Raw genomic sequence first — 20,098 nt, forward strand, 5'->3', positions numbered from 1 at the left:
CTCACATTACAAATCAAGGGTTTGACAAGGGTTTTGACCCATATTTTTTTGAGTAAACAACTTCAAAATTTGTTTCATCTATTCTGCCATCAAATCTTACTTGGATTGCAGGCTCATTAACAAATTTTGAATGTCAAAAGTTCTGATTGCAAGGCTTTTAGGGTAGCCGCTAAGGGTTTTAAGCCATCTAGGCTTGGACGCAAGCCTAAAGGGTTCACAAACTTGTTACATCTGTTCCTCATACTAATTTGACCTTGCTTTGCAGACCTAATCGAATTTTCATTAAGGATTATCATGGTTCTGGTTCGAAAAATTGCCATTGCAAGTTCTGATCCATTAAAAAGGCTTATAAATTTTGCTCATAGACTAACTGTGGTTGATTGCAAGCTTGGCGTCTTCTGGGGTAAGGGTTTGATTTTCATTTTGGGCTTGGGTATTCGATTGATCCATCAAAACTTGCTCTCTAGGCCTGGCCACAAACAATTAGAAGTCTTTTCTTTGATGAATTTGGTTTGGGGCTAACGGATCTGTGGTTGCTGGAGTGGCATGGTAATTTGGAAGGGTTCCAACACTTGTTTGAAGTCTAAACAATGATTTTTGATGGCTTGCATTAATATATCAGTAACTAAGGGAAGGCCGCAACCTCAATCCTCCTCCATTTCTCACTCTTTTGCAAACTGTCATAAAGCACCAGATCTGAAGGGTTTACATACAGTGCCTAATCTCAAGAGAACTGATAATAATAAGCCCTGAAAAACACTAAATTTGTCACATAATAATCATAAGAGGCATAATAAGTGTTTTAACTTTTGTTCTTGCATCTTTGGAGACTGATCTTATATGATTGTGTCATAATTGTGGACTGATATACACTGACAGTGGCTATGGTAGACTGATCACATCTTGACAGTGGTATCTTTGAGGTCTGGTGCATCTTTTGAAGTTGATCATTGTGCATTATTGGCATTGGACAGCTAGAAGGTTAGTAGATTGGCATTGTTCTTGGTTCTTCTCTTGTGATCTTGTCAAGGATAGCCTTTGTCTCCTAGTTGGGTTACTAACCATCTTACCTTGTGTTCTCTCTTGTTAGAAGATTGTATTGCATAGTTGCATTTGACTCTCATTACTTTTTATCATTTTAAATCACTGTTAGCAATCCCATCCAATTGTGCTTATAATTGTGACTGTGTAATATTGAGGTTCCTCTTGTTCTAATTGCTATATTACATAAGTGAAAGAGAATCCTAATAAGCACATCTAATCACTTTAACATCATTGCTATCATTATTTCATTGAGCTAATCTTTATGTGCTTCACTAATAGCAATTGCAATCTTGTAATCTTGTGTTAAAAGGTGATATTTGAATATCTTGGTTACAAGTGGTTTGACATGTTCATATTGGAGCATCTCACATATTTGTAATCTCATCGAAGCAATCTAACTTTATTTGCATCCTCATCCTAGGGCTAGTGTTGCATTCCTAAAACTTACCTCCAAGCATAAGCTTGGTTGATAGAAAGTTAGGGCAACCTTCTTCATCCAATTTGCGAAGCTTGACCCTTGCTCAACGGTTAAAACAAGTGACCTTGCAGTTCTCTTGTGCGAAATCCCTTGTAGGAACATCTTGTGTTAAAAGGTGATATTTGAACATCTTTGTTACAAGTGGTTTGACATGTTCATATTGGAGCATCTCACATATTTGTAATCTCATTGAAGCAACTAACTTTATTTGCATCCTCATTGTAGGGCTAGTGTTGCATTCCTAAAACTTACCTCCAAGCATAAGCTTGGTTGATAGAAAGTTAGGGCAACCTTCTTCATCCAATTTGTGAAGCTTGACCCTCGCTCAACGGTTAAAACAAGTGACCTTGCAGTTCTCTTGTGGGAAATCCCTTGTAGGAACGGAGGCATCTGGGTCGTTAGAACTCCAGGGTAGGTATCGTTAATGAGGCCTTAGCCTCCTTCCCCTAGACTTCTTTCTACAACCTTGTGTGAGACTTGCTTCAAAACAATTGAGGAGAAGGATTTCACCTAGACTAGGCATTTAACTAAAATTGACCCAAGATTTTGCACTTCACATTGGATAGGTTTTGCATTCGTCATTAATCATTGAATTGTGAATTGCAAGCTTTACATTGCTATTCTTGTTGTTTTAGTTCATTATATTTGAATATCTTCCATTGAAAGAACTAGTTCATTTCCTTGCAATTATCTTTTAACAAACATTTGTTCATTTCTCCATTGCATTTGACGCTAACTTTCTCCTTGCAGCGTTGTTTACCTTGTGAATTGACCATATTGTTCATTGTTGTGCAAGTATTTTAAATTTTTCTGAGCAATTAAGGCACTGTCTCTCACTAATTCATCTTAAGTGCCTTTTGATCTAATTGAATCCATCTATCTTGCTCAATAATCTTACTTGCCATCTAATCCTTCCAAGTTACCAAGATAAGCAATTGTATCTCCTAGACTTGTTGTTCTCAACAAGTTTCCCATTAGTCTTCCAACTTCTAGGGACTACCCCCCTTAGCTTGCCTAGGATATAGCTCAAAGTATAATGATTCTATAGACTCAATATTAATCCTAGGAGTCTACAACGGGGACTTTGACTAATATAATGATGACCCAAGCATGAAACCCATGCTTTAATAAGTCATTGACACAATAATAAAAATTCTTTTCTTTATTATTTTGACAAGCTATGTCACAGGGTTCGCCTCGGCGAACTTAAAAAAAAATTGAAATTCGTTCAGGTTCGCCAAACCTGAAAGTCGAACCTGAACGGCGAACCTGAACGAATTCGAACCTAATCGAACTTGAAAATCAAACCTTAAAATTCGAACCTGAAAAATCGAACCTGTACGTATTTTAACGCGAATTTCAAAGGTTTTTTTTTAGGTTCGATGGTTTTTTTGGCAGTGTTATTGAACATCTGCATCTGCATGCTCAGATTTTCTGCATGATTTGAATAATGGATCGATTTTTACCTATGAACATTCACGCACTACAGCTGAAATCGAGGAACTATCTTTTTTGAAGTTCCTATGAAATTTACCATCAGGCCAAAAGCCATCATGACTCCCGCATTCGATGTGCCGCGAATGCTACAAAATTATCTTACTGAGAAACGCCTTTGGTGCATACCTGAAATGATGTGACATTCCTACAGTAAACTCAGCTGAATCTATTGGTATAGCAATGATGGATATCCATATTAAATGGAAAATCAACACTTGTACTAAATTGTTTTCAAATCGGTTTTGGCTCATTGTTCTCATGTAAAATCTGTGTGTACAATTTGTCATCTAGAAGTTCCAAACCCTTAGCTTTCATCTCTGTGAAAAGATGGCGTGCTTCTTCCTCTAGGCCTACTTTGTGACAAATCCTGATCAAATACTCATAGTTTACTGAATCCAAATTGGGATCCGTTCCACTCTGTTGAATCAGGAATGAATATGCTTCCTCAAAATCTCTGTCGAAGAGGATTCCCTTAAGGAGATGAGCATAAGTACCATACAAAGGCTTAATCCCTTCTTCTTTCATTTTATCCAAGAACTGAAGTGCGCCTCCAAGCTTCCTTGTCTTGCAAGCATAATTAATCATTATATCATATGTAAATGCATCCGGTTGGTAGCCACTGTACAGTGTCATAATACATCTAACAGTGGCCTAAAAACTAATCAGTCGTCATCTTATATAATTGGAAGGTTATTTGCATTGTTCAAACTTTAACTTAGTACATTGTTTGGCTTAAACTTTGGAGGACTGCTAAACTAATTAAAGGTCTGATATAAATACTGAAAAGTCTGGTAATAAACATAGCACTGAGCAGTGGTATGATTCACCCATTTTTATTTATATTTGAATTTCACTATTTTATCATTTATTTAAATTCGAATCTTAATATGCCATTGCCAACAAAAACACAGACATATTTGTATTCATGTGTTTATGGATCGATTTTGAATTTTATATTATTTTGTCATATATAGATATATATATAAATATATATATATATTGAAAAATATGTATAGTCGAACGTAATGCCGAACCTCATTCGAACCCGATCAGAAAATTCGAATCGAACTTAATCATTGTCGAACTCGAACCGTGTGACATAGTTGACAAGTACATTTCATGATGACTCAAATACATTAATGAAGACTGAACCTAGTTATATTTTCCAACAGTTTAGAATTTCCTGGGATTTTAACCCAACTTCAAGGGTTCCCTGGAGCAATCAATCCAGAAGTTTGTTTGGATCATATCTTTTAGGGTTCACTTCAGCATTTCGTCTGCAATTTTCTCATCATCACCCCACAAGGTCATGGATTTGAATATCTTTTAGGGTTTTATACTTCATTAAGTTTGCACTTATCTTCAGGGTTCCTTGGGTTTATCTAAGGATTATAACCCTCTTTACAAAATCAGTGCTTTCCCTCTTAGGTTTTCTTCCTTTCTTCAAAATCGAAATCCATCACCCTGTACAGTCTTTGCATTAATATTTCTCTAGGGCTACATTTTTGGCTAAGACTTGTTTTGTGATAACTTCATAAACAATACAATGAAAGATTTCTTGAAAGAGCTGGTACTATTTCTTTCTTTGGTCTATACAAGGGATTTCTTCACAGGGCCTGTGCAGAGGTTGACGCAGAGGCAGAATCATAGTCAGTTTTGAGCCTAGACTGAGCCGGGATTGCTTGGAGCGAGGGTAAATTCCCGCAGTAAATTTTTGTCAGTATTTCTCTCAAATAGAACCACCAGTTTGGCAGCCATTTTATTGTACTCAAAATTTCTGCTGCGGAATAATAATAAAACCCTCACTGCTGCACCGGTTTTCCCAAGTTGGGTTTTTCCGGGGACAATTGTCCAATTAAAACTGTGTATTTTTATGTGTGTGAGCTAGCTTATTTCTCAATTTCCAGCACTATTATTTTCCGCAGTTTTATTTGTGAAAATTGCAGTGTGTTTATTTCGATGTTGCCATAGCAATAAACTGAATTATTAATTTATCAGTTAAAAGAAATAATACCAGCTGCTGCAGGATTTCAGACTTGGAACTTTCACAACCTGAAGTCTGAGGCATGGTGATTCCTATTGTGGACAGAGGCTGAAAAATATCTAACTAGTGTTTGCAAGGGTTGCCACTGTGCTGTGTTGAATCTTGTGATGCTGAATTGTCTAGAGGAGTCTGTATCAGTTGTATAGCAGGGATGAATAAGTCAGAGATCTGTATGAAGGCATTAATGAATGGCAGCATTCCAATGACTGTGATATGACACTCCAGTTGTGACACGGACTTTAACTGTTACCTAACAGAGATCATAAATGACAGTGCAGTTGATGCTATGTAATGTGGAGTTGAAACTTATGGTAGGGTTTAGGACAGAACCTTGGTATAGTGACCTATATCAGTAAGATAATGATCTATATATGACAGATAGACAATAATCAAACTTCGATGACAGTGGCCTTGTTTGGTAATTATAACCTTCAAGAATATTGTTACAGCAGTAACTGTGTATGCCAAAGACCTATTGACATAATAACTTTGATATGATGACAGTTATGCAGATGTACGATTGGGATGTTCCTCTGTGACAGTAACATTGCTCTTGATACACAATCGTGACAGAGCTCTTGATATGTGACAGTTTGGCAGGGAATGACATTGACAGAAAGGGACAGCCCCTACTTGACAGTGATAATGTCAATAAAGATGCTCCTTGACAGTGATGATGTTAGTGAAGAGCAGTAGTAGTAACAGCTGGTAGGTAAAGTGCAGAGGTGGCAGTAGGGTGTTGCAGGAAGAGTGGCAGTAGTGAACAGCTGGGGCTGTAAGCAGGTTGAAGCAGATGTGACAGTGGTAGCAGCAGAATCAGTGGTTGCAGGCAGTGAGTGCAGCAGTGGTGGTAGCAGTGGACAGCAGAAACAGTGGGTGAATTGGTTGTTTGTAAAGGAGGTTGAAGACTCTCGCAAACCCTGCCTGCAAACATCTTCAGGCATTGGGGAGTCCTATACTCCCTTGAAATTGTTGTATGTAAACCATACATAATGCAAAGCCTGTTTTGAGATGAAATTCTATGTGTACTATCTTTGATGTGATGATGTTATGAATTGTGGATTATGCTCTGAATGTTTAACTTAATAAACTAACCAATTGTGTGAAAAGTAAAGAAAATAGTAAATACTAATTCACCCCCCTCTCAGTATTTCCAACACAGACATATATAATCTCCAGAAAGGTCCTACAGACATCCTTAAGATCCTAAGCTACCTAGATTTTGAGAAAGGAAGGAGAAAAGTCCTATAGATATGCCTAAGATCCCAAGCTACCTAGGTCCAGAGAAAGTAAGGCAAATAGTGCTGTAGATATGTCTAAGAAAGATTTGGGTAGGCATTTTGATTCCATCCGATCTCCTCCTTATGTTTCTGATCTCAACTTGGTATTAGAGTGGATGTGAACTGTACCTACCTACTTCACTGCTGGAAGAAACATTTTTTAGGCTGTTGGACCATGTTTTATGCACTAATTACAAAGATATTCTCCACTAATTTAATCACCCAGCACTACGGTATACTCGTCAATTTATTTCAGCATATTTTCAACAGATGTCCAAGGATATAGGCTGGTAGCATCACTACTTTTCATGATTGCAGAACCAAGGTTTCAGCAAACTTTCAACAATAGTTTGGAGAATTTTCAGTTATAGCATCACTCTTTTATGATTGCAGAATTAAGGTTTCCAGATCTGATTTTTTTGCAGCAATTTTAGGAGATTTTTTGGCTAATGTGCCCTAAGGGCTGTGGAATTAAGGTTTCCATTGTATGATTTTCTCCATAGGTGAGCTAGGGATTTTGGCTAGAGACATTGACCTAGGGATTTCAGATCTAGAATTTCTCAAACACCTCTTGTTTAGGATTTCCCAAGGTTTTAAAGTTTTAAACACACCTTCAAGGGCTCACTACAGCAACCAATCCAAAACTTTGTTTGATAATCCCTTTCAGGGTTCACTTTAGCATTTCGTCCAAGTTTTATCATCATCACCTACGGGGCCACAGGTTCAAATATCTTCTATTAGGATTCTATACTTATACAAGGTGTTGGAAAGATATTCCTTTGGGGTTACGTAAATTTGGCTTATTCACTTGAAAGGAAGGCGAAAACCTCAAGTGAATGTCAATAGTCATGAGAAGTCCAAAGGACCTCTTGGAATATGAAACCAAGGGTCAGGAAAATATTGTATTGATATGCACATCTTGTAAATAATAAGCATCTCACGCTTATCAAATCTTGGATTTTCAAATTTATGAGACTAACAGTAGTATCAATGCTTGTCAGCTCTTCACCTAGGCGCTCTGCCAAATCTGTTTGTCAGGTTGTAGACAGATCGTTTCCCTAACACTCCCTGTCGACCTTGTTGGAGAATGTAACTAAGCTCGGTCTTCATAGTTGTATCAAAATAAATTTTATGTAAAATGCAAAAATAAGAAAAAGAAATTTTATTTTCAAGCATGGGTCTCATGCTCAAAGAAATTATTATTTTATTAGTTAAGCATGTTCTTCATGCTTCTAGGATTTGATGAAAGTCAAAAGAGTCAAAGTCCTACTTGGACCTATTGTAAAGAAAAAGGAAAAAGAAATTTTCAATTTGTAAATTGGGTTAAAAACAGCCTGTAGATGCCAAGTTGGCCCTGCCCCAATAGACATGTCTATTTGCACCCCTCTGGACAAGAATAAATAAAGGGAAGTTGGAGCTCATTTGTAGACACACACTTTACATTTTGGTTTTGAACTTCTAAAATATTGCAGAGAGACACGGAGAAGAAGAGGAGGACCGAAGTCTGAGATTGAAGAAGATTTTCTCTTGAAATCTGATTTGTGAAAGTTTTGCCTTGTTGAAGATTTGTTGTTGGTCTCTTGAGGATGGATTTGCTATGGAGAGGGAAGGTTTGACTTGCCATCTAGAGGGTGGGTTATGGGTCTTGGACATATCATTTGATTTGATTCTATAAGGAGAATTTTCTGGGTTTTCCCCTTGGAGGGGTTTTGCCCTGGCTTGGAACCTATATCTTGTGTTCTTTGTGTTCTTGCGATCTTCATGTTTTCATATTTGGTAATTGCTTAATGAAAGAAAGAAAACATAATCAAATAATGCCAACAAATTCACAAGCAATTATCAGGAAAGGAGAAATTACATTAATCTTGCAGCCTCCCTGTTTCTCCAACAAACCTAACATGCTTGTTTGTTCCCTTGTTGTACCACTGTCATCCAAAGTACTTTGATCCTTTGAGTAATCCAAAGTGTTTCACCTACTGCTTCGTTGTAGTCAAAAACCCATGCAATTGTGTTCTCTTTGTATCGGACTTCGCTCTCTATGTGCTTGTTTCCTTGCATGCCCATTCTCTGCTCCCACAACCCAGAAAGTGAAGCTTAGTGTGGTTGCATTCTCTCCTTTCTCTATTACATCCCTCACAAGGATCCATCCTTCCATTAAATTCCCAGTTCACTCATTTTTCCCATGCGAAAAGAACAAAGTTCATTAACCTCAAGACAATAGAGGTAGTGCCACAAGATTGGTCGGAAGGAATTAACAGACCCCACTATGCAATTGACTCTCTTGACTCCATTGTTGACCCCTTGTAATAGATATACTTGCCCTAGGAATTCAACACACTTGCCAAAGACCTCCTCGACAAACCCTCCACAGGCCTACATTGTCTCCTCTATATAAATTGGTTGGCGGGTAACTACTCGAAGACTAAAGATACTTGTGAGATTAGAAGTGGAAGAAGATCTTGTACTAATTGAGCTCATGTATCCTTAGAGGAACAAGATGCTCCTTTCACTCACGGCCTCTTTGGTCTTCAGCTTCCCATCCACGACTTTAACTTAGAGCAAATTTCATTCCCTCCATGTTTGCATTCAAGTAGGACCTCCAAATGTTGCACCTCCACTCACGAGTTCTTTGTTCAGCTCAAAACCAACTCGCAAGCTCGAAGTCTAGGTACAAGGTTAGACTTTACCACAGAGGGCAGCCATTGAAGTGCAAGGTAACAACATGAAGGAGAGGCAATTGAATTTGTTATGCTAGCCCATGGGTTGTCAAAACCAAATATCCCCAACCCTTGTTATATTGAATTGGTTGTGCTAGATCTATTGGTTAAGCTGCACTTTCTATCGATCCACTGCTACTTCCCCGTACATGTAACCTTGTTATGGGGCATGAATGTAACATTTGTTTGTGCAACAAATCGCCACCGGAGGAGTAAATAAGTGGAAAAAACCATGAAAAGTGCCAAGAGAGAGTGTTCAATCATGGTCAAATGCCAACCATTCAAATGCAATAACGGAGGTGGCCTTCTTGGATACTTCTTCATTATCTCAACCTGCAATACCACAACAGTGGATAAGATAATCACTAAGAAGAGTGTATTAGGCTCATAAATTGAATGTGTTGTTGGAAGCCATAGTTAGCTTAAAGTAGGAACTCGCAGGAAACTCATTACACTACTTCATACGCGCATACCATAGTTCCCACAATTTTGGATATGCTGCCAATACGGTGGAAAGTGCTATATATTTTGCATTTTATGGTTCAATGGTGCAAGGCCGTTGCTTGGCGTTGGGAGCATTGAGACATTTTCCACTTCGTGAATTGGAAGCAATCTGGTGAAATTTTGCTTCTACTTGAAAAATAAAATTTCCCTCTATTCCTTGCAAATCAAGTCTTATTAAGTTTGCAGTAGGAGCATGTTTGTTGAAAAAGGGGGCCAAAAAAAACAACTTTTGTTATCCATGAAAGTCTACAATGTTTGGATTCTTTTCTTCTTATTGATGTGCTAAGAGTACAAGTAGGTATCTTTTCTTCATTATTTTACCATGTGTTGAGCTTGAGAAAATAGTTTGAATTAATAATGTATTAGAGTTATTGCATACTCTGATATACTCTATTGTTCATGACACAGTCAAAATTAGCAAAGCCAATCTCTCCAATATTCATACCTAATTACAAGATACACAGGAGAAGATTGAGTTTCTTCAACTTGAGTCACAACTCCAACAAGATGAATTACAGCAAATGAGTCGTGTTAATTTTAGGTATGTTCTATGCTTAGAGCAGTTTATTTCAATTTTCACAGTTAGCTCAATATCTTTTCCAGATTAGCAATCACATCGGCATTAAAATAAACTGCAAATAGAACATAAACATAAATTGCAAAAGACAAGCCAAGACAACATGACACAAAATGTGGCGCTAGCCAAGGACAAACCCCAATGTGGGGAAACCCTTGATCAATTCTTCTTTTATGTTCTTCAATAGTTCAGCAGAGAGAGAGAGAGAAATAGTACATATACAACAAAAGTCAACATTTTGACTTATCTAAATAAGAGCATAGATCATCTCTAAGAAGATGATACATGAGATCAGTTGAAGACATGTTGCTTCAACTGATTCTCCAAGGTGACTCCTTCACCTATCATTATGTTGCATCCTGTCATCATGCTACACCTCACCGTGCTGCACCCATCATCACAACGCTGGACCTCATGACCATGTTGTACTCATCATGTAACATGTTGTTGCACCTTACGCTGCACCGTTGTCCCATGTGTCATAACCATGTTGTCATACAACATGTCTCATGTGCTTGCAGCACCATGCTTGCCACTGCTATCCATGTTGTCCATGCTTGCCATGCTGCACCATGCTTGCCATGTTGTCCATGCTACACCATGTTGCCATGTTGTCCATGCTTCACCATACTTGTTATTTTCCATGCTTCACCATGCTTGTTGTTGTCCCATGTACCTTTGCTGCCATGTCACAGTTGTCCCATGTATCTATACAGCACTATGTACCTTGTTGTCCCATGCATCTATACAGCACTATGTACCTTGTTGTCCTATTTACTTTGCTGCACTAGTTAGCAGTTGTCCCACTTGTGCCACTGCTGCACAATTGTCATAGTTGTCCTATGTCATTGGGTTGTCCCATCAAAGTTGTCGTCCCAACATGTTGTTGTCCCATTGTCCTATTTGTTAGTGACATTGCAGCTCCTATGTGGCAGTATCCAACATCTTTGTACTGTTGTTCATGGACAGAATTCGATCACTGGTTAGGGCACCCTCCTGTAACCTACAACAGTCCAATGATCAGCCCATAACTCACCTTGAATTATGCGACCTCCCTTTCTTTACAAGGTAGGTGACCTCGCTGGTTGAGGAGACACCTACAGCTCCATGTAGAGGGTTGTTTTGACCATCAAAACAATACTTACAGGCCTGCGGCTTTCACACGGACCTTGCTGCCTCTTCAAGTGGTCACAAGGGTGACCTTAACGTCCCTTCTCCTTCGCTGAAGTAGGCCTTGGATTGTTGCCTTCTAGCCCAACTCCTAGGCCCTCCTAACAACAGCTCAGTCCTCCAAAAGACCCATGACTTTGCTGCGGCTAGGACCTATTAGGGCAGCGTATATCCTTATCTTGACTGCAGCTAGGTTACCCTTGAGATAGCGTAGGTTAGGGCTGCCTTAGGATAGTGTTAGGGTTGCCTTCCATCTGCGTCTAGGGCTGCCTTCTATCTGCGTCTAGGGCAACCTCTTTTCCTCCAACGTCTAGGGCTTCCACTCCTAGATTTCTCTTCCACTAAAACCCAAGACAAGTGGAGAGAAATCAAGATAGAAGTGTGTGTGAGAAATGACTCTCAAGTCATCTCCTTTTATACTAAAATGTTGAGCACATGTGGGGTTTATTTGGTTGTTGGCCAACCTTGACGAATTGTCTTATAACACAAATAAATTCATAACTCCATGAATACTTATCGGAATCGGATGATCTTTAGATCAATCCTACACCTCTCAATGAGAGGGATCCAAGAAAAATATCAGCTGCCATAAATAAGATGACCCACATGGAGTTTGGCCCTAGTTGCCAATTTTAAGAACTCCATCCACTGATCCATATGTCCGACTGTACTATCTCTGCCATCAGTGCCCTGCACTACTCTACTGAGCTCTGCTCTGCTCTGCTAAGCTCTGCTGAACCATGAAGAAGAAGAATTGATCGAGAATGTCTCATACCATTCTCTACTGACCCGAAGTCAGTTTTATTAATCCCAGATCAATATCACAAGAGAATGTCTCAAACCACTCATACTGATCCCAGATCAATGGAGGTCATCCTAGCATAGGGAGTAAGGTAGATACAACGATGCGACCATCGATAGCACTACTATGGCCCCTAACCCCATTTCCCTACTCATTGGCCAGATGAGAGGTACTTCCCATGAGTCCCAGACTACATGGGTAGGATCCCTTGACAAGAGAACCACTCATCCTCCATAAGTCGCCACAGGGTATCACAAGGGAATGCTGAACCATTCACCCTATACACAGTGCATCATTAGGGGAGGGTGAGTCACCCTATGGTCGCTTTTTGCTCCAAGAAGTACCCCAAGCCCCCCGGAGCTCCCAGAGCTCAATGCATGCATCACGTAGGACCCTCATAAGAGGGTCTCTCAACGACTCCAAGTCATTCAAGAAAGTCACAAATTTGACCTTTCCCCGAGGCTTCGACAGAATGTCTACGACCTGTACATCAGTCTCAATACGATGGAGCCTTCTCGCTCATCCAGTACCATATCCCAAATAAGGTAGCATCTGTTGTCTATATGCTGGAGCAATCATAGAATACGGGATTCCTCAACAATCAAACCCCCTCCCCTGGTTGACACAGAGGATCCCAATGGTATCCATCATGTGTACAAACAGCTCACTGAAGAGCTTCCACAACCAGGCAGCTTCACACGAGATCATCCTTCTAGCTATGTATTCGATCTCAGCGGTGCTTATAGCAACTGACCTCTGCTTCCTACTTATCCAGGATATCGAACAGAACCCGAAGAGAACCAGCACTTGGAAGTGCCCTTGCGATTCTCCACACTGTCTACCTAGTCAATATTCGAATAATCATGCAACTTCACATTTCTGGTAGTGTATCTCAATCCATGAGAGATTGTGCCCAGAAGATATCTCGAAAAATTCTTGGCACCAATCTAGTGAGGCTCAACCATATATGAGCTCATCATGCTAACTGCAAAACATATATCCAGACGGGAATTCACCAAGAACATCAATGCTAGCATGAGTTTGTGAAACTCAGAGGCATTTCCCAAATCAGGTCCGATATCCCTACCACATAACTTCTTAAAGTTAAGCTCCATTGAGGTAGTCGCGGGAATGTTGTTCAGCATTCCAAATCTGAAATCTAACTCCCTCTTACTTCTGCAAATGAGAGGGTTTGCACCTAACAAAAATAGGTCGTCCTCAGAAGGTGTCGATATGAGAGGTCTATCATCCACAACCTTCAAGCAAAGGTTTGGATCGGCTTCACTCCTAGTGAATCTCAGCTTCATCAGACAGCTATCAATACTCTCATACTATGCCCAAGGTGTTTTGCTTCAAGCCATAGAGGGCTTTCTTCCACCTGAATACATGAGATTCCCGATCATGAATCTCAAACCCCTTAGGTTGTTCCAAACCTGTGGACCTGCTACATGAGGGGAATGGTCCCCTTGTAAGATTTTCCTTTGATACATCTCAGATATGTACCTTCATGCTCCTTTTGAATGCCCGGTCATGCTCCTTTCAAATTCGGGCATCCCTGTCAACATCTGACTCACATTGGGCAGGGCCAGATAATAAGTAGACCTCTGGTGCTATACAAACTACCAACCCTGAACTCAAAAGCATCTTTGAAAATTCTATTTTCAAACACGTACCTTTCCATCGATGAATGCCACCTTGAAACCTTTAACTTCCATTGTCGAAATGGACACCAGGTTCTTCTTGCGATAAGGTACATAAAAGAAATGAATCGAGTTACCCTCATTCAATTGAGGGGTAACATTTCCTACACCCTTTCCAGGATGGGTGGCATTGACTCCAAGTATAATCCCACGATTGTTTCCATCTCTACCAAATTAGAGAGAGCACCCACTTTTAGGTGAAGGCCACTCCATGATTGCCTTGATCTTCTCTAGATCCATCTTCAACCCTTCAGCAGAAATAAGAAAACCTAAATACACTAACTCTTCTTTCATGAATCAACACTTCTTCAAATTCAGCAATAACCCTTCTATCCGATGAAGTGTCTTGAAGCACTACAACCAATAAGCCAAATTCCCAAAGAGTCTAAAGGAGAGGGCCAATATAAGATAACGCTTCTTTATCTCATTAGAAACAACATTTGATACTTCATACCTGGGGTTCCTTGATTTCTTTGAAGAGTCAGTCGTTTCCTTGATGACCTGCATTACCTATCATTCCTTCGATCATTGAATGTTGATTTGGGGTAGCATCAGATGTGCTCTAGCCACGAAATTTGGTGGAGAGGCTAAGGCACATGAGATCTCCAATACCCAGAAAGGGTTTGGGCATATTCTAAACAGTTCAAGAGATATTAAAATAATTAATATTTTTAATGGAGTCCCTAAGTCTAAACTTAGGGAAATTAAAATATTAATGTGAATTAATATAAAATTGTGTTAGAATGGTCCAAAAGTCATGGATCAAGCTAGATATAATCTTACCCGTTGATTAGGGACTTAATCTCGATTGTTGATCTGTCAACTAGAAAAGTATAAGAGAAGGCTTGATGGTCACTTAGAAAACACACCAAGAGATCAAGATTTCGACTTTCTGGGGATGGGTTTCCTGAGAAAGTTGAGAGAGTGATCAGGGTTGCAGCTGAGGAGTAGTGAATACAGAAGCAGAGAGGCAGAGATAGCACCGGGAGGATCAGCGCAGCAACCGGAACTGTCGGGAACTGCCGGAACATCAGGGAAAGCTGACGCAGAGGGCAGAAGCCAGAACTGCTGGGAACAGCTGGAACTGCCGGAAAAGCCGGGAAATTTGACGCAGAGGGCAGAAGCTGGAACTGTTGGGAACAGCCAGAACAGCCGGGAAAGCTGACGCAGAGGGCAGAAGTCGGAACTGCCGGGAACAGCCAACACTGTCGAAACTACTGCAAAAGCTGACGTACAGGGCAGAAGAGACTGACGCAGTCCCTAGAGGCTAACGTTGGGGTTTCGTGGGGCAAATTGGAGCTGTGGAGTTGCCGGAGTGTTTATCCGAGGTTTCAGCCGGAATATCTACTTCCGAGTAGAGAGGTACTACTGCCGAGATTTTACTCTGTTGGGTGAGCCGGATTTGGCACCCAAATTGTATTCTGAAACTGCTTAATAAATCAAACCCTCAGATAGCTGCACCGGTTTTCCCGCATTGGGTTTTTCCGGGGACATTAGTCCAAAAACAATGGTGTCACTTGTGTGCTTGTTTCTGTTTCCTTCAGTTGATGGTCTATAATATGTTGAGCATGTACTTGTGTTTATTTTCAGTATTTACATGGTAAATAACTTGTTAATTAATCAGAACAAGTAGGAAGAAATAAACCAATAAGTACATGGAGGGTTTTTTACTGTTAGACTTAGAAACTTCAACATGGTATCAGAGGGTGGTTGCAGATCACAGGAGAACTGAGGACATCAGCCGAGCAGAGCAGCAGCAGCAGAAAATAGTTGTCCCGAGTGACAGAAGTTGTTCCTAGCAGAGTAGCAGCAAGGGGAGGGTGACGCAGTGCCTACGTCATCGAGGTTGAGCCAGAAGGAGGCAGCACAGAGGCTGAGGAAGGCAAAGAGAAGCTCACGCAGAGCCACGCAGAGGCCAAGTGGGCTAACGTAGTTGGCTGAGGAGGTTGATTTGCTGGTGTCACGATTGCGCAGAGCCTAGGAGCTCTAACTTCATTTCGCTGGGGTTTAGGAGGTTGTGGGTAAGTTGCAGAGTACTCTAGACCAATCCAAATTCAGGGTGTTGGGATTCTTCAGGACAGTTCATCTTCACCTACTCCACATCCACTTCAAATTATCAAATTCCAACATTGTGATTGAGTTGGCCACATGAAAGATCGGTGTTTTGATCTTCACCATTGTGAGCATTGCGGGAAACATACTCATCATTTAGACAAATGTTCCAGACACAAGACTCCTGCAAGAACAAATATTCACCTTGGATGGATTGCTTCTTGGCAATGGTCTTCAATGGTTAAGAAGATATATCGATCATACTACAGAGTTCGTTCTCAAGTATTGAAATGTCTTGCAATGGAAAGATTTTCATCCTCTCACCTGGCATCTAACAAGGGGAGAATTGATAGTCAACCACTAGTTTCGAAATCATATCAAGAGAGTCTTAGCCACAGCCAGAACCAAAGCCTGTAGCTAGAGCCTAGAGCTAGAGTCATCCATAGAGTTAGAGCTCTAGCCTGAGATAGAGCATGATTTAGTTTGTGATCCTCCTTAAACCACCATTTGGTAGAAGACTTCAGCTTGCAATGGAAAGATTTTCATCCTCTCACCTAGCATCTAACAGGGGGGGAATTGATAGTCAACCACTAGTTTCGAAATCATATCAAGAGAGTCTTAGCAACAACCAGAACCAAAGCCTGTAGCCAGAGCCTAGAGCTAGAGTTAGAGCTCTAGCCTGAGATAGAGCATGATTTAGTTTGTGATCCTCCTTAAACCACCATTTGGTAGAAGACTTCAGCGTCTGCTATCCATTTGGTTTGTGGTCTTCCTTAAACCACCATTTTAGAGAGCACATCTAACCATTGGTTGCATTCCAACTCTCTTCTTTGGCTCACATACACCCCTTTGGATTAGGGGGGAATGTTGGAAACATAATCCTTTGGGGTTATGTAAATTTCGCTTATTCACTTGACAGAAAGGTGAAAAGCCTCAAGTGAACACCAACAATCATGAGAGGTCCAAGAGACCTCTTGGAATATGAAACCAAGGGTCTGGAAAAGATTGTTTTTATCTGTATATCTTGTAAATAATAAGCATCTCACGCTTATCAAATCTTGGCTTTTCAATCTCATGAGTCTAACACAAGGGTTGCACTTCTCTTCTAGGGTTACTTATGGTTTCAAGGTGTGAAGGCCTAGCTTACATGAGCGAAACTGGCCAAGACAAAAAGCATGTAGATCCTCATGCTTCATTGTATAATCAAGAGCAACAAGATAGTGCCCCACGCCAATACCCAAGTAGAGTTATTGGCCTCTCCTTTCCTGCTCAAAACCATTTTAAATGGGTTGTTCTTGCATCATATCTAGTGTTTTGGTGACTCGACCATTAGTAGGGACCATTATCCGTACCTTGCCTATTGCTCCTCAAAGACCCTGACCTTGAATAAACCTATGGGATAGGCTCACAACTGTTGGTTTTCAAAGGCTCAAGCCTTCTTCAGTTAGCTAGCAACTCGATGGACCCCAAGACATCTCCTACCAAACAAGCAGGAGATGATGGTCTTGGGAAGTGCAACCCTTCTTTGAAGTAGTTTTTGAGTACCCCAAGACATCTCCTACCAAACAAGCAGGAGATGAATGGGATTATTAGGAGGTCACTTGGCTCGAACCCCATGGGAGTTGAAGCCTAAGATGACCTTCTGTGTTGAACACTTCCTGGAGGTAAGATACAAGCTCATTGCTTGATCCCCTTATACACTATGACTTTGGATGCAACACACTCAAGATCCCCCTAGGCTAGTTTCAAGTGGTTCAAATAGGTGATTGATAAAGGCTGAACATTACGTTCAATAAGAGAATAGGATTTGCTCGATTTGTCATATGCAAGAGACTAAGACAAGGGAGCACTTTATTTTCCTATGCCCTACCTATTATGAGATACGGTATAAGTTATCTCATCCCTTCAAGGAATCCCATAACTCTCTTTATGAAACCTGTATCAACAAAGCTTAGCCTTGTTTATGAGGAGACACTAGCTCTCTGATCATCCACACTCCAGTGTTTCCCCTAGTCGGACACTTCTTGGACAATAAAATCCATTTTCTCAAGGGCACTAATGCTTGAACTAATAATAACACCATTCCACCAGAGTCCATATCTAGGTGACCCCAGCAGGCTTTTTATCCCTTGTTAGTGAAACTTGTTCAGAGATGTTGATTCAAATTCCAAGACAGGGGTCATCCTTCGAATAGGTAGTGCTCCTCTTCCAAACAAAAACAACAACAGACCCCTACCATGAGATGCCAAGACATTTAGCAGACCAATACTTCATCCAACTCCTCTCGGCAATGCTCTATCAGACCTGTCTTCTGCTTGGTCTGAGATGCGATGAAAGATACATTTGCAAAGATAAATGACCCATAAAGTAGGGTTCCCTTCTTTTATTTCGGCAACTCCTTGTAGTTGTACGGTGTACCCTCATACAAGCCATCCCTCCAAGGAGTTTTTGATTTTGGACTCTGCACAATTTTGCATCTAACCAACCTAGCAAAACTTTGTTTCTTTCTTTCCTGGTTTATGAAGTTTAGATCTTAAATTATATCTGTTTTTAGCTTCCACAGGGATGGCCCACGCTCCCACAGTATCGATTTGTACCGTGCAGACCTATTTGTGGTCATTTGTTGGACTTAATAAAATTACTTTATCCTACTTATCATGTGTATATCTAAGGATTTATACTCTCTTTAGAAGAACAGCGCTATCCTTCCTAAGGTATTTTTCCACTCTCTTCAAAATAAAGTGGCATCTTCTTGTTCATTCTTTGCATTAATATTTCTCCATGGACGCATTTTTTGCTAAGGCTTGTGCAGCCTTTAATATAGAAACAATACACTCAAAGATATTTTGGGAAGAGTTGGTACTATTTCCCTCTTTGGTCTATGCAAGGGATTCCTTCCACCTTACAGAACTGCCTTCTTTGTTTTTTTCTTTCCCGCGTAAAAAACTCATAATTTTTATTAAATATAACATAAATACAATTTGTAAACACACAGGTAGTGTGTGTGCATAACGTCTGCTTATCATCTATTACATATCTTCATCTAGAACTGCCTTCTTTGTTGAACTCAACGACCTTATAACGACACCCCTCCTGCACCCATCCATTATTGGAAGACACTGTTGCACTTCCTGCCCGACAGATTTTAACCTCCAATCAAGAAATTGACGGAATATTAATAGTTACATGAAAGTGATGGAATCTGAGCTTATGCTGAGATATGCAAGGCAAATAAGTTCAATTCAGCAATGCCATTTTGGATTAGCCAAATTTACTACACGCCTCAACGTTGCCAACGAAGCTGGTAAAAACATGTTTTATATGCTCTAGGACGGCCTAAACTAAAAAAAAAAATACAAATCGATATGAAGTTACTAGTGTGCCATCTAAACATTGGCAATATTGCAGGAGTTAAAACGTGGGCAAAGAAAACTTACAGTCTCTCTCGGAGAGAGCTGGGCACGGCGGCAGATTGGGCCGAGGCCTCCAAACTTCCGGCAAATTCCAACCCAGTACGGGTGTCCGCGCCATTTTCTCGGCAGGAACGGCAGCTCTCATTGAGTGGCTCCCTCCACTGCTCCACCATGTGACAGCGCTGTACCCAGAAACCGCCATGGACAGCTGAGGTGAAGGTCGTGCGAGGGATTTAAACGAACCAGTGGCCATTGCAGCAGCATTCCACGACAGCGCATCCATTGCTGCCCTCCAGAGTGTGGATTGCATTCAAGCTATAGCCCTAAATCTTTAGAAAGCGTTTGCTTCTTTATGCTTTATAGCTGGCATGCTTTTCAAATTAGAATCTTAGGCCATGCTTCTAATATTATATTTCAATTCAGAGTGATCAGTGCCAATATTTTATGCTGAGAATCCTTTTCGCGCGGTGTATATATTGTTCATACTCCGTATCTGTTGTTCATCTGGAAAAGAAACGATACATTATATATATATATGCCTGTCTCATTGATGTCCGAACATGCTTGGCATGTATTGTCTTGCAGGTATAAGATATGGTATAAATATTGTCTATTTTAAAGACATTATTGGTAAAAATATAAGCATCTCAACCATATTATAAATTGCATTTATTTACGTTCAAAATAAGTGTAATTCATATATTAAATCCAAACATTAAATATAAAAAAAAGTTCGCGAATCTGTTTATGTTATATTATTATAAAAAGTTACATATCTCAACTACACTATAAACAATATTTACTTATATTCATAATTAAT

The 20,098-nt window shown here is 40.2% G+C and overlaps 1 protein-coding gene across 1 annotated transcript in view; it reads right to left on the reverse strand.

The window, feature by feature from the left end:
* The window catches only part of LOC149189538 (bifunctional protein FolD 2-like), a 91,645-nt gene extending 71,847 nt beyond the window's left edge, over positions 1–19,798 (reverse strand). Inside the window, exon 1 of the mRNA XM_089411832.1 lies at positions 19,303–19,798. Coding sequence (XP_089267958.1) covers positions 19,303–19,588 — 286 coding nt within the window. The 5' untranslated portion in view covers positions 19,589–19,798. The remainder of the gene's footprint in view (positions 1–19,302) is intronic.
* Positions 19,799–20,098: the final 300 nt, after the last annotated feature.

This window comes from Pinus tabuliformis, chromosome 3_1 (assembly GCF_031772625.1).
Source record: "Pinus tabuliformis cultivar Carrire ecotype Pingquan chromosome 3_1, CPIR1, whole genome shotgun sequence".
Classification (NCBI taxonomy): Eukaryota; Viridiplantae; Streptophyta; class Pinopsida; order Pinales; family Pinaceae; genus Pinus; species Pinus tabuliformis.